The following is a 15569-nucleotide window of genomic DNA, read 5'->3' as shown; positions in this document are numbered from 1 at the left end:
CCCAGAGGAATCGGGTGGAGAGGGAGGTGGGAGGGGGGATCGGGATGGGGAATACGTGTAAATCTATGGCTGATTCATGTCAATGTATGACAAAACCCACTGAAAAAATAAATAAATAAATAAATAAAGGGAAAAAAAAAAAGAGAACCACATTTTCGGCTTACAGGCTGCAGGGGAAAAATCCTACATTAACCATAGGGACTAACTGTCACATAGTAGACATTATAAGATACATTATAAGAATTTATATATCTATACATAAGATACAGATCTAAGGAGCAGAAAACCTATTTTTACTGTTGCAACCATATTCAAATAATATAGCACAATCTGCTTCTCAAAGTTCAATGTTACATCACCTGGAGATCCTGTTAAAACTAGCAGGATCTGATTCAACAGATCTCTGGGGGAAGCCTGAAAATCTTCAGCACTAATAGACTCCCAGGTGATGCTGATGCTGCTGGTCCACAAACAATACTCAGAATGGCAAGTTCTGGTAGCAGATGGTCTAAGTTTGAATTCTGGCTGTGCCACTTTCTGGTTTTATACCTTAGCAATTTACTTAACTTCTAGGCATTTCAGTTTCCTTAGCTGTAAAATGAGGAGAAATAACAGTAATGGCTTCAAGTAAATTTCTGGAAGAATCTAAGGGGTTAATGCTTAGAGTGCTTACCACACTATTATATTTCTTAAGTACTTCCTTGGTTTCTAAGGTCAGGAAATTAAGGTTTTTTTGTAATTTCTTTAGGAGTCAGAGGTTTTTTGCTTTTACCATTTTCTTTACACATTGAGAAGATACTGAAATAAATGAAAGATAAAATTCTTTCTCACTCTAGTTTTTTAGAACCATTTATTTTTATCATGTTTATATACTAATAAGTGAAATTATTTGGTAGCATACCTAGCAGTAGATAAGCATGCTTTCTCAGAGGGACTTATGAAGTATACATTTACCACAGTAATCCAGTGCAAACAAAGGCACTGAAGGCAAATGAGAGAAGACATGAAAGCTATTTCAAAAACCCTTATTTATATGACAATTATGTAATTTTAGAAAAGATGGAAGTTCATTTTTGAAAGACAATTCTTTTTTATAGATGAGAAAACAAGCAATTTCAGATTTACGCACAATGAAAGCTGAACTGGCACAGAGGAAACTTAATACAACTTTTCAATCTCAATTAGGTATGTTAATTTAAAACTTTTATTGGTCAAAGATCCAGTGATTAAGACTCCGCACTTCCATTACAGGGAGTGCAGGTTCAATCTCTGGTCTAGGAATTAAGATCCCATATGCATTGTGGTATGGCCAAAAAAAATTTTTTTTACTTACTTGAACATATTTGTTTAACCATTGTTCTCCTTGTTTCATATAAATTATAAGTTTTACATCTTTTCCCTTTTCTTGTGGCCATTATACAGTGTTTCAGGAAATATAGGTGTAAAAAAGCAAAATGGTGGTTATTTGGCTATTTTTTAAGGTTTCAAATGTATTACATTTTATTTTACAGTACTATATTTTATCATTTTCATTTTTAAATAGTCTTAAAATATAATACCTAATATGACTGTAAAATGAAAAATTATTTAATAAATATAAGTCTAACTTGCATTCACAGCTATGACAGAGATTAGTACTGAGAATTTAAATCTCTTAAATTTATTTTAAAAATACAAAGACAAATACTAATATTTAAAAATACAAAGCAAATACTATGGAAAATGGTTGGTTTTACTTTGCTATAAATAATTATGCAAGTAGGAAATGAATTATTCTCATAACAGAAGACTCAACCATTATTTATCCAATTTGAAGAGAGCAGAATGCATAGGGAAGGCAGGGTTAATGTAAATCCAGAGTTTAAGAGTGCAGATTTTTAATTTAAGAATTTATAGGAATTAATATAAATGCAACACAATATTCTTCTAAATTGGCTTGAGTAAAGAAACACAGACCCCTGTACATTTCTTTGTACAAAATTTCTCTTTTAGGAAGAAAACCACAGTTAAGAAACTAATGTCTTTAGATAATCAAAACACAGATATAGAAATTGAAAAAATTTAACTATGCAAACAAAACTAACCAGGATATATAAATGTCCATCAGTGAAGGAATATTAATAATTTGGAAGGGTAAATGACAATGAACAGAACTGGGTTCAACATCAAGTTTTTTGTAAACATTTCAGATATGACCTCAAAAAAATAATTTAATTGGTAAATATTAGATATATTTAACCTATAATAATTCAAAAATTACTATTAAGTTACCTTCTTGTATTTTCTAAGTATTTTGATCTTTTATATTCATTTTTTCCCCTTTGGAGACTTGAGTTTCATTCAAGTGACTCAGACAACATGAGTGTTATAAGGAATCAGAAAGCAGAAAAATTATTTGCATCAATTTGGTGAACCTAAAGACACAAAATTGCAGGTTTAAAATTTATTGAAAAAAGTATAAAACAGATTCCCAGAGTAAATTTTTAAAAATCTATCCCTAAGCAAACAATTTCCACTTCAAATTATACATATTTTTAAAACTGTCACTGATTTGTAAGTATATATTTTAATATCATTTATTATCATTTAAAATTTTAGCATAATAAAATTCTGAAAGCAATTGTTCCCAACTATAGGTGTTAAACTTCTTACAGGGGAATATTTGACATGGTAAGTTGACTTGCTTCTTACCTTTATGTTGTTGTACACAGAAGATATACATAGGTAAGTATTTTTCAATTTCAAACAATCAAAGCATTTCTTTGTTCTTTATCTGTTTTTGAGAATACTAATAACTAAAATATATAAGAACATGAAAAAAGGTCTAAATTTTTTAATCTCTTCCAGAAACTAGATAGATTTAAACAGACCATTTTTCTAAATCTTCATAGTTTAACAAGATGTTCATCTCTGGTCACAAGTTTGGTTTTAAGGCTTTCCACATTTCTTCAGTTTGCTGTTTTGCTATAGCATCTCCAGAATAGTCAAGGCAGTTTGCATGCCACATGCCAATGCCAAGTAAGCCATGTTTTTGTACATATGATGCCTTTAGAGAAATGCTCTGAGGGTCATCATACCACACTTGATGGAAATGGCCAGCCTGATCCTGTACAAATAAATTAAAGTGTAACTTGAAAATAGTCCGCACAAAAAGAGGAAAAAGTGTTTCTTAAGTCCAATGATTCAAATAGGATACAACTGAAACAATAAAACTTTCAGGACACGCATAATACAGTCCAACGTTCTATATGTGATACTTTCTAGATATCATTGTCTGTAGCACTTTTACAACAATAGAGATTACACAAATGAACCTCCCAATATATCTTATTTAAAATCCTCCTCATGCCCTAAAATTCCTTCCTTGCTCTGATTTGGTGATTATCAACCAAGATGTGCTGTTCACATCTGAATCACTTATGAGGACTTTTAAAAACAGATTCCTAGGACCCACACCATATGAAACCTATTGAATCAAAATCTTCCAAGGGGTAACGATAACCCTATATGCAAAACAGAAAAAGAGACACAGAAATACAGAACAGACTTTTGAACTCTGTGGGAGAATGTGAGGGTGGGATATTTCAAAAGAACAGCATGTATACTATCTATGGTGAAACAGATCACCAGCCCAGGTGGGATGCATGAGACAAGTGCTCCAGCCTGGTGCACTGGGAAGACCCAGAGGAATCGGGTGGAGAGGGAGGTGGGAGCGGGGATCGGGATGGGGAATACGTGTAAATCCATGGCTGATTCATATCAATGTATGACAAAACCCACTGAAATGTTGTGAAGTAATTAGCCTCCAACTAATAAAAAGAAAAAAAATCTTCCAAGGCTAGTGCTGCAACATATATTTGTTTCTTTGTGTTATGTTTTAATGTTCCATTAGGTGATTCTGATATGTAGTCAAGATTAAGGAGGATCACTGCTTTTGCCCTCTAAAACCAACTTATACACTTTTTTTTTTTTGCGTTCACTTACAGTTCCTGGGAAGGTACCTAGTTAGAAGCTCAACAGGTGACTTTGTTTATGACGGAACAGTCAGTTCAAAAGGTAATGACAATGGATGAAGAAAATATCTCCTTTTCTAGGTCTTACAGAATTGAGTCTAAGAGCCTGTGGGTCTGGACCCCATGGGTGACTTAGGCATACACCTGATTAAGAACCACAAGCTAGAAACTGGTCTTAGGCTTACTTTCCACCCTGAAAAGTCCTTTTCCCCACCACCACTTGCCTCTATCTAGCACTAACCACAGTCTCTTTTAGAAGGTATATAAGCTATGGATAAAGGATAAAAGAAAGAGGAAAGGAGCAGAATTAGGCAAAAGGGCAAAGGAAGGGGAAAAGATAGGAAGTAAAAAATAGAACGATCTGTGATTTAAAATAATTTACTGATTTTTATATACATCTAGGGAACTCTTTAAAGGAAATTCTCAGTGAATATCAGTAATATTTTTATTTATGCTAGCACCATGAGAATTAGAATCATCTCCTAAGATGACTGCTTTAAAGGGTAGTAGTCACTTGGTAAATGAATAAGCCGTGGATATATAAGTATAGCAGATTCATTACATATAAGCGTATCTTATACTATATCTTATATCCCATTATTTAAAATGTTTAGAACTAGAAAAAGACATACATGCTCTAGTATCAATTGTGATTCAATATTAAAAGGCAACTTGCAAACCTTGTCCCTAAATATAGAAAGATTTATTTTTTTAGAGGCAGGGGCAAAGACATATTGCCCCGAAGACATATCCCTTCGAATTTTGTCATCATTCTATTGGGTTAGCCAAAAAGTTCGTTTAGCTTTTTCCATACCAGCTTACAAAATCGGAATGAAGTTTCTGGCCAACCGAATAGAACTTTGAGTCTTTTTGATACATTAAAAGTTTCAAATACCTCAAATAGTGAAGGATCAAAGGATGAAAAACTGGATATATGTAAGAATGACATATGCCTGGTTAAGAGTATATGCCTCCAAGAATATTGACTGCAAGGTGAAGCTGCCATTGCTGAGACAGCATTAGAAAGCACAATGATTCTCTTCAGTTAAAACATAAACTTGATTTGGGTTGCTATGGAATTTTACAGAGAATGAAGGAGAACAAATTGGTTATAGCTAGATGGTTGTCTGAAGTGCCATTAAATGAATGGTTTTCAAGGCTCATCAAGATGTTTCCTCAGTTCTAAAATCTTAAAGAATATGTCTTATTATGCATTAAGGAAAAAAATAAGGAATTACAAAAAAAAAACAGTACATCATAGGGTAAACTATTTTAAAATATGTATTTCCAAACTATATATAATTGGTTAAATAAGCCATTTACCAAACTGATGTCCATGAAAAACTGTTCCCCTGCAAGTTTCTAAGGGTGTTGGGAAACAGGGTTCTATGTTAAACAATTAAATGACTTTATGTACTATGCTGCTGCTGCTAAGTCACTTCAGTCATGTCCTACTCTGTGCGACCCCATAGACGGCAGCCCACCAGGCTCCCCCGTCCCTAGGATTCTCCAGGCAAGAATACTGGAGTGGGTTGCCATTTCCTTCTCCAGTGCATGAAAGTGAAAAGTGAAAGTGAAGTCTCTCAGTCGTGTCCGACTCTTCACAACCCCATGGACTGCAGCCTACCAGGCTCCTCCATCCATGGGATTTTCCAGGCAAGAGTGCTGGAGTGGGGTGCCATTGCCTTCTCTGTTATGTACTACAGTACATCTCAAATCCTTGAATATTATGTCATACATTATAAATCTTCAAGAGAGACTTATAGTATGTAGTGTTTACCAGATATATTTGGCTATGGCATGTGTGTGTATGTGGGTCTTTTTAGTGAATTCTTTTAGAATTTAATTTAACCTTTAAAATTTAAAATTATACAATTTTGAAGGTTACTTTCCAATGCTGGCTATATTCCTTGTCCTGTACAATACATCCTTGAGCCTATCTTATACCCAACAATTTGTTCCTCCCACTTGCCCACCTCCTATATTGCCCCCTCACTGCACTTCCCACTAGTAACCACTCGAGTGTATGTATGCGTGTGTGTGTGTGTGTGTGTGTGCATTATTAACAGTTCCCAGAACACAATTCTATAAATACTATTTGGTAAAGAGGATCACAATATACCCGAGTTTAATTAATAAGTTTATACTTTACATTCTAGATTCTAAAGTTTAAAGAGCTCTACCCTAAAACTTTCTACATAAATAATATACAGGCATGTACATGTACATCAATTATAATTTATTAAATATGTATATATGTACTCATTTTTTGTAAATGGGTATCAGACTATCAGAAAAATATATATACATTCTTGCTGGAATTAACATTCATCGTATCATTTTAGGGTTCCTTTAATAGTTAACATAATCTAAGGCAAATTCAAAGATAGTTTGTATTTAAAATTTTTTGAGGTGTGAAAAAGTTTTTATTATGCTAAAGGTAAACTATGGATAATGTAACTTTTTTTTATCCCTTCAGTATGGCAATTCCTGTTTATCAAAAACTACCTGACAATTATTAGTCATTTACTCTGTTTCTTCAAGTTTCTGTTTGTAATATTTTTCAGTCTCTAATTTTTAATATTGTTTATAATTTATTTAATATCACAGTTTGAACTGTGGGATAAATTTGGAATGATACAATTTTCCATTGTAAAGTACATGATGATGCATCTCCTAGCCTCAGTCTCATTCCTTCCAATATAACAGCCTCATAAGAATCATGCGGCTGCTTTGAAATGGAGATTTTCAGAGCAAATAACCTATTTAGGTCCAAAGTCCTTTCAAAAGCCACAGACATCATTTACAATTGTCAACTCCTAAGAAAATTGTTTGTGATATACATGTTTTTATTATATCATCTAAAATGACAAGTGGCCCATGCAGAGCAGTTCCACTATTAGCGTAACTTGAATTGCTCACAAGGGAAGTCAAGTTCCTGATTACACAGACTCAAAGACAAGTCTACTCATGTAAACAGCAGTCTGTATGTTGTATCCTATAAGAAAACTGATAGAAAAAAATCTTACTATCAAACATGTAATTATGAAAACATGCAATTATGAAAACTAATAAATATTTGTAACTTGTGGATAGTCTTACTTTATAGTGATAATAAGGAGACTGCTGATTTTTATCCCACAGCCTTCCAGAAGCAGAACTATTTACTTGCTTCATAATTGTTTGATAAGCCACTTGATGATGTACAGCATCGCTACAAGGGTATTTTGCAGTGGTACAAACATGATCCTATAAACACAAAAATGTTCATGTCGCAGATTATCAATTAAGCAAATCTTCAGAGTCAAATCCAAAATTATAAAAATTAGACATGAAATATAAACTATAAATAGATAATCTGACTATACAAATTAAAGTTAAATTTTAATATTAAATAGAAATATAGTAACATTCACACACTTGCATGGGATTTAATTATTTACTTAGTCTCAAACTACATTAAAGAAGTTCTCCATGAAGTATATGTATTCTATAGAGAGAAGTTTCTAAACTCTAACTAACGTAAAGTTTATATAGAGGAAACAAAACAAATTCTAAAAAATATAATAGAAAGAGAAAAAAATTACATAAGAAATGATCTGTTCTTACCAGTGATAGATTTTGGCAGGTATAATCATAACCATACCAGGGAACACCCATTACAAGTTTCTTAGGGTTAATTCCAATCTTGATGAAGTCATCATATCCTGATCAAATAGGAACAGAAAAAGCATATTATTTTTCTCTTCATATATCTACTAATGTGTTCATACAAGCTATGTAACCACTCAGAATCCAAGTCTGTAAAAACAGGTACATTTATGCAAGACACTACAGTGTTTCTCTAATATACTATAGAAGTCATCCCTTAAAATCTATAAATTTTGTATCACTTTCTAAGTCATTTGTTTTATAAAATATTTATTTATTTGGCTGCACTGAGTCTTCATTGCAGTATGCAGGATCATTAGTTGTGGCATACAGAATCTTTTATTTTCGACATGCAGCTCTTTTAGTTGCAGCATGTAAATGAATAGAAAACATTTGAAACAAAATCAAATTGAAGCAAAAAATTCACAAAATTTAAGAACAATGGCACATTTCAGGAAAGCACGTTAATTGTGTCTATTAACTACTAAGGCACAGATTTGATATCCTAGATTCTAAAGCTTTAAAAAAGTTGTATAAGTCAAACTTTCTGGTTGCTGCTGCTAAGTCACGTCAGTCGTGTCCTACTCTGTGCGACCCCATAGACAGCAGCCCACCAGGCTCCCCCGTCCCTGGAATTCTCCAGGCAAGAATGCTGGAGTGGGTTGCCATTTCCTTCTCCAATGCATGAAAGTGAAAAGTGAAAGTGAAGTCGCTCAGTCGTGTCCGACTCTTAGCGACCCCATGGACCGCAGCCTACCAGGCTCCTCTATCCACAGGATTTTCCAGGCAAGAGTACTGGAGTGGGGTGCCATTGCCTTCTCCAAAACTTTCTGGCAGGGGTCTCAAAACTACTTCTTGAATGCACAAGTGTTTCACATTTTATCAGTATCCTAAAGGAGATCAGTCCTGGGTGTTCACTGGAAGCACTGATGTTGAAGCTGAAACTCCAATACTTTGGCCATCTGATGCAAAGAGCTGACTCATTTGAAAAGACTCTGATGCTGGGAAAGATTGAGGGCAGGAGGAGAAGGGGACGACAGAGGATGAGATGGATGGATGGCATTACTGACTCAATGGACATGGGTTTGGGTAGACTCAGTTGGTGATGGACAGGGAGGCCTGGCGTGCTGCGGTTCATGGGGTCGCAAAGAGTCGGACACGACTGAGCAACTGAACTGAACTATAAACATGAATTACAGCTACCCTATATTACTCGGTAGCAGATAATCTATAGATAGGAAACAGAAAAAAATGAATAAATCCATGGTCCTATCAATTCCTTTCTTGCCCATGCTGCAAAATATGTTTTCCCACAAAGACATGTTCCAAGATTAGCTAGGATGAGTTGAGTAATTTGCTGTTTTTCAGAGTCTTTAAAATTACCATGTACTGTTCAATATCCAAGAGAAGGATGGAGTATGCATCATTTCCCAAACATACTTGATAATGAATGTTTTATTGATATACATAATTATCTCTTTCATAAACACAGCTTGCAAACACTGGATTAAATAATTATTTTGTATTATAACACATTTTTTTCAAATTTTAAATAGGATATGCTTATGATCAAACTAGTCTATTCAGAAAATTTGTTGTTGGTTAGTCACTAAGTCATGTCTGACTCTTTGTGACCCCACTGACTATAGCCCTCCTGGCTCCTCTGTCCATGAGATTTCCCAGGAAAGAATACTGTAGTGGGTTGCCATTTCCTTCTCCAGGGGATCTTCCTGACCCAGGGATTGAACTAGGGCGTCCTGCATTGGCAGGTGGATTCTTTACCACTGAGCCACCTGGGAAACCCATCCAGACAATTAGGACATGATAAAATTAGGTCAGGTTCTATGATTTTACCTCTATATGAAAAATAAAGGAATTTTTATTTATTATTTAATAGTTAAATCAGTGCCAACTATGCCAGAAAATCTCACTTAAGTCGAAAGTTAACAAGCAATCTTTTATTCAATTGGTTTATGGTATACAAACCAACGCAAACTTCAGAAAGGATAATACAAAAGTCCATGTCATATGAATGAGATACCAGAAGTACTCTTAATAGGAATCTAGTTGTCAGTGTAGCATGGGTACTAAAAGTAAATGCCAAATAAGGTAAAACCAATCCTATCAATCATGTACAACAGTTACATTATAGCTACCTTTGCTATTATTTAACTTTGGTTATTTCAACAAAAAAAATTCTGTCAAATTCTAAATAAGCAAATATCTTCTTTAGGTAACTTTCTGAAAAGAGTTGTGACTTGAAGTTAGAACACCTGCTTGAATCCCAACCATATACTACCTAATAGCCATGCAATCATGAGATCTTAACACCCTTCATCTCATCTATAATGGAGGGTTAATTTATTACGTCTATCTGACAAGACTTTCAGAAGAAGTAATTGAAAATGTTAAAACTTTTTGTAAAATTTAAAGCTCTCAAATTAAGAGGTTTCTATGTTTTAAGAAAGTGTTACAAATGGAAAACATAAAAATGACTTAGAAATACTAAAACATACTATAATGTTTGAGGTTATAGAATTACTATTACTGATAAATGATCACTTTGTGATTTCTTACCAGTTAATGTCTGAATATAGGGAGAATTGGCTCCTGCAATACATCGTGACCAGGCCAGACTTCGTTCGTCGTAAGACATCACAAAGAGAAAGTCACAGGCATCTGCAATTCCGGTATAGTTATAGCACCTTGCACCTACGCAGTTTGGACCCCAAGGTACATCAAAGGTTACCTATAGAAAAACCATTTTATGTGACATGATCAAATAAGCATATTACAGCAGATGTTTTGTTGATTATATTTTCTCTTGACTCATATTATCCCCTAAAAAGAACCACTTAGGTGTATGAACATACAGTTTGACATGTATGGTATGAGAACAATTCTAAGAAATGTATTTTTTGCCTGCATGGACTGACCCAGACATGTGTTTTTGACAATGTCTTGGACATATATATATAGATAATGGACATATATTTGGACCTGGACATATTTGGACTTATACAATGACCAGGAGCGGGCACTGTAGAAGAGGAATTTTAAACTCAAATGCCTTCAGACTCCAACTCAACTGATTAAAGAAAATTCATGTAATCACAGTAGGGTATGGTAGGGTCTATAAGCAACTAGAGAGTAAAAACACACAGAAAGAATTCAAATTAAAAAATTATTAAAAATATCGTGCAAGCTACATAGGTCATCTCTTGGCACAAGCTGACTGGACTGTGTTGGGAGTTTGAGCTCCTGATTTACAACTATGCGACCTGGTAGGTTTAGTCCAATATTATAGTTAAAGAGTAGTGGTATTTTATGGCTACTAGTATATATTAATCAACTCAAAATGTTATACAAGTCACTTAAAGGTTGATTTTATGGAAATATTCAAATAAAACTTGAGTGATAAATTATCTTTTATTTTGAATATGAGCCAGTCCTCAGTAAGGATGAGCCTCTTAAGATTTATTGCTTTAATTGAGTATTATATATGCCTGCAAGTGTTCTAAAGCTTCATTAAAAGTTTTCTGCTTAAGTAGGCTCTCAATAAATATACTGATTAATATTACAAAAAGTTGAGGTATTTTAGTTAAATTTTTACACTTTGGCCAATTTATTCTACTTAACTCTTCTTAGGACTTTCTCAAAATTCTCTCTATAACTCTCTCATTATTAATACTAAAGAAAGCTCTGCTTTGTTAAGTACAGGCTTTCCCCAAATCTCTCCAGCAAAATAGGTTATAAAGTGAAATTTTTACATATTGGACTTCATTTTTTCACTCTCTCCTCTACAAAATGGAAGTATAATAAGGTGATAGAGAAAGTGACTGCCTCTAAGCTGGTAAATTGAAAATTCATTTTTGCAAGTCCTTGCCTCTCTTCTGAGCAGTGAGAATATTTTCACTGGTTTTCCTGTCATGGTTAATCTCATATTTTTTAAGCAGGTAGTGTTAGTATATTAGAAAAGAAACCAAAAGACTGATTCTTATCTTGGCTCTCATATAACTAGATTATTTCATTTTAAATATGTGGTCTGTTTTCCAACTATAACAGTGGAAGTGTAGAAAGAATTCTTCAAGAGCCCTTCTAGTTCTTTAACTCTGTGAGGACAAATTCTATAATCCTAAATTATTATCTTTTCCCCAAAATTCATTTCTCCTTCTAGGGGCTCATTTGTTTTGTTTCGTTTTGTTTTTTTTTCTGCTCACCAGTTTAAGAACTTTGGGGATTTTTCTGACTCTCTTTCTCTCTCATCCTATAACTAATCTCACATTTTCTTTTGGGTAGCCTCTCACAATTGTTCTGCCCCTTCATTTGTCCACTAATTCAATGAACACTTTCTGAGTATTAGGGTTATGTTGCTGCTGCTGCTAAGTCGCTTCAGTCGTGTCTGATTCTGTGCAACCTCAGAGACGGAGGCCCACCAGGCTCCCCTGTCCCTGGGATTCTCCAGGCAAGAATGCTGGAGTGGGTTGCCATTTCCTTCTCCAATGCTTGAAAGTGAAAAGTGAAAGTGAAGTCACTCAGTTGTGTTCGACTCTTAGCGACCCCATGGACTGCACCCTACCAGGCTCCACCATCCATGGGATTTTCCAGGCAAGAGTACTGGAGTGGGGTGCCATTGACTTCTCCGGTTAGGGTTATGCCATCATCCCTACTCAAACCATAAATTCTAAGTTATTGGATTACTGGGTTAGTCCTCATAAGTCTCCTCTCGACAATTTTACATACTACCATAAATAATCTTCCCCAGATACTTTCTACACACTTTACCCATTACATATAGAATCAAATGCATACTCTTCAGTGTGACATCCTGGATGTTCAGTGTGACAATCTGGCTCAGCTTGGCAACCGTACTTTCCACTGACTTACCTAATATGAACTTGACATAGTAGCCCAAATTGTTCTACTTGCCCATGAAAATAGACACTCATACTGCAAAGTCTTTGCTCAATCTCTTTCTCTTTGTTCTTTCACTATAGTTTAATCAGAACTAACAAATAAGTTCCCATGCATTAATTCTACCCTATTAACAAAGCAATCTAGAGAATGAAGGAAAAGTTTCTGAGGCTAAAATTTGTGAGAAGAGTACGATGACCTGCATACCAGGTATTTGCTATTCTTGATCTAAATTGTACTTGTCTGAAAAACTGAATTCCACACTGACAAACCTTCCCTACTTGCATACAGTCACACAGATATCAATTTTTATGTTGTCTATTATTTTTCTAGTGCTTCTCAAATTCATGTTGACCAACTATACCAGAATCACTTATCACTCTTGATAAAAATACAGTTCCTAGAATTAGGGTTTGAGTCTCAATGGGCCATAGGTACTTTGCAAAGTAATTCAGAGTCTATGGAGCAAGTGAGACACTTCTCCAGAACTATCTCTACTCTTAGGCAAAAGCTATTTCTGTCCTGAACTGATGAAAGCAGGGCCTGGCCAACTGAGTCCTTCCTCTGCCTATCTACTATATCTAACCATGCTGAAAGGCAAGCAGGTGGGGCAGTTTCAGTGTTGTAGCCTTATGTGAATAAACAACAGGTCTGGCACCTTAAAATTTTATAAAACTCTTCTAGTTAAGAACCTCAGAAGTTCCAGAAAACTTTTTAGGATGTGCTGAAACTCTTCCTACTCAGTAAAACTGAGATTCTACCTTAATGAATTTTGAGAGGAAAAACAAGGGGTTTCCAAAAAACAGCAAATGAATTTTCACCTGTGATCCTTCAATTTCACAATGGAAAGAGTCTGTGGTTTCTTTGACTAAAGCAGTTAATGCATAGTATTCAGGTGATGAATGAGCAACATCTTGTTCTATGTCTAGATTAATTCCATCCATATATTGTGTTTTGGCCAGCTTAACTTGTTGAGCTATCCAGGATGCTCTGAAAGTAGCATTAATGATATCCTTTACAGATACATCTCCTATGGAAGAAATATATATCTTTTGTATATACATGCTTTCCACATTTTAATAAAATTTATTTCACAAACCCATTCCAAAGAGATCCTAATGTCTTTAAAACATCTCATAATTTTTGAATACTCAGCCTCAAATTTAAGTTTTCCAAATGAAGAAATAATACATCAAAATCACAGAAAATCATGTCACCGATCTCCTAAATAACCATTATGAATAATTAGTAATATTCTTAGATTAAAAACAGAGATTGTGGGTATGGCTAGCTATGGGTCATCATGCTAATTAGGACTCAATATTTTGCCCAAAACCATATGGTGGTTTACTTGATGCTTTAAAAATATCTCTACCTGAAAAATGAATTAAACAGTAAGATTAATTTTAGGATGCTAAACATATAAACATGAAAATTTTTGGAAATTCGAGATAGCAGATGATGCAACTAAACTTACCAATTGGCTAGACACATCTGGTTAAAATTGTAACTTACCTTTTAACACTACTCTGGCTCCTTTCGCATGAGCATGGCACATAAGTTCTGGGTCATAATTTGAAAAAAGTACCACAGTTGTAATCTGTGACCAGTCATAATATTTCCAAGTTTTATGTCCAACATCAAATACAAAGACCTGCCAAAACAACAGGAGTAAGCACCCTCACTTAAACCAGGAAGAATACCATTCTGACCACCCCAAGAAACATTAATCATCGAGCATATGCCAGGCACTGGTAGACACTGAGAGTACAAGAGTGAATTAGATATACGGGTCCCAATTAATTGGTGGCAGAGGAAATTAGCAGGGTCTGGAAAGCAGGGGAGGGTAAGCTAGGAAGAAATAGTGGCAAGTGCCTGGAGGCACAGAGAGCACAGTGTTATGTTCGGCTGACACCTAGAATTTGGAGGAAGGCAATAATGAAGAACCAGAGAGAGGTAGTCAGGGTTAAATCATGAAAGGACTTGAAGCCCTTTTGAGAAATTATCCCGAGGGAAAGGGTTTTAAGAAGAGAATATGCATATTTTAGGTATGCATTTTAGAAAATTAAAGACCTATTTTTATCCCCCTTCTTGGGTACCAGGTATAGAAAAGCAGAGTAAGGAGCACCTTCGGTCTTTTACTGGACCACGACAGTGCTGAGAGTCTTTCAAACTCATCCTCATCCTCTTGGAAACCAATGGGTCTTGCTACTTAGGGAGTTAATTCCTTACAGGCATCCTTGTTTGTCTGGCCAGAGTACCTCAGGAGAAACACAGCAGGCTAATGCAAGGGGCTTGGACTTGGATTCAGACCTGGGTTGGAATACTTAACTGTGAGACGTGGGAGGAGTTACTCAACCTCTCTGAGCCCAAATTTCCTCAAGGAAATCCGTGAACAGAAAGGTCCTCCGCGAGCGGTCAAAGTTAGCTTCGCCCCCACCCCCACCCCCACCCGCAGGACCTCTTTTTCCGGCTCCGTTCTTCTACTGTAAGTCCTTTTAGGGCCCTGTGAGGACCAGACCCGGAGGGTCAGGGGGGAGGGATGCCACTGACCTCGAAGTCGGGGCGGTGGGTGATGGGACGGCACAGAGCTGGGACCTGGCACGGGCAGTCAGACCTCGCCCAGTCGGGCAGCGCCAGCAGCAGCGGCAGCAGCAGCGGAGCGAGCCTGGCCGCCCGGCGGGGCAAGGGAACGAGCCCCGCTAGCTGCAGCCGGGCCATACTAGCTGCTCATCAGGCAGCGGTACCTTCGGATTCCCAGCTGGGGCCACCTTTATGGAGGGGAGAGGGGAGGGGGGAGGCGGGGAGGGACGGGGCGGGGCTCCCGGTCTGGGCAGGTTGGGGTGGGGAGGCTGCGGTCTCCAAGCCGGGTGATCTGGGCTGTCGGAAGGAGGCACTGAAGTTTCCGAGCCTCCGGCGCCTTGCAAACCAACTTGGGCAAACTCCGGGAGATGTTGAGGGACAGGGAGGCCTGGCGTGCTGCAGTCCATG

At 36.2% G+C, this 15569-nt stretch overlaps 2 protein-coding genes across 2 annotated transcripts in view; one reads left to right on the top strand and one right to left on the bottom strand.

Annotated features, from left to right (window-relative positions):
* The window catches only part of SPATA1 (spermatogenesis associated 1), a 67289-nt gene extending 56988 nt beyond the window's left edge, over positions 1–10301 (top strand). Inside the window, 4 exon segments of the mRNA XM_043460830.1 lie at positions 1098–1156; positions 1158–1185; positions 3987–4056; positions 10245–10301. Of these exon segments, the coding sequence (XP_043316765.1) occupies positions 1098–1156; positions 1158–1185 (87 nt within the window). The 3' untranslated portion in view covers positions 3987–4056; positions 10245–10301.
* Positions 2429–15344, bottom strand: CTBS (chitobiase). The gene is made up of 7 exons (XM_043460829.1): positions 15132–15344; positions 14094–14232; positions 13400–13608; positions 10242–10413; positions 7623–7720; positions 7116–7262; positions 2429–3106 (listed from the first exon to the last, which is right to left on the bottom strand). The coding sequence occupies exons 1-7, from the start codon at positions 15297–15299 to the stop codon at positions 2915–2917; spliced, it is 1125 nt and encodes a 374-aa protein (XP_043316764.1). The 5' UTR covers positions 15300–15344; the 3' UTR covers positions 2429–2914.
* Between the last annotated feature and the right edge of the window lie 225 nt (positions 15345–15569).

The sequence above is a fragment of the Cervus canadensis genome, chromosome 2 (genome assembly GCF_019320065.1).
Source record: "Cervus canadensis isolate Bull #8, Minnesota chromosome 2, ASM1932006v1, whole genome shotgun sequence".
In the NCBI taxonomy this organism is placed as follows: domain Eukaryota; kingdom Metazoa; phylum Chordata; class Mammalia; order Artiodactyla; family Cervidae; genus Cervus; species Cervus canadensis.
Note: the sequence above shows the minus strand (reverse complement) of the source record. Positions and strands in the feature narration are given on the sequence as shown.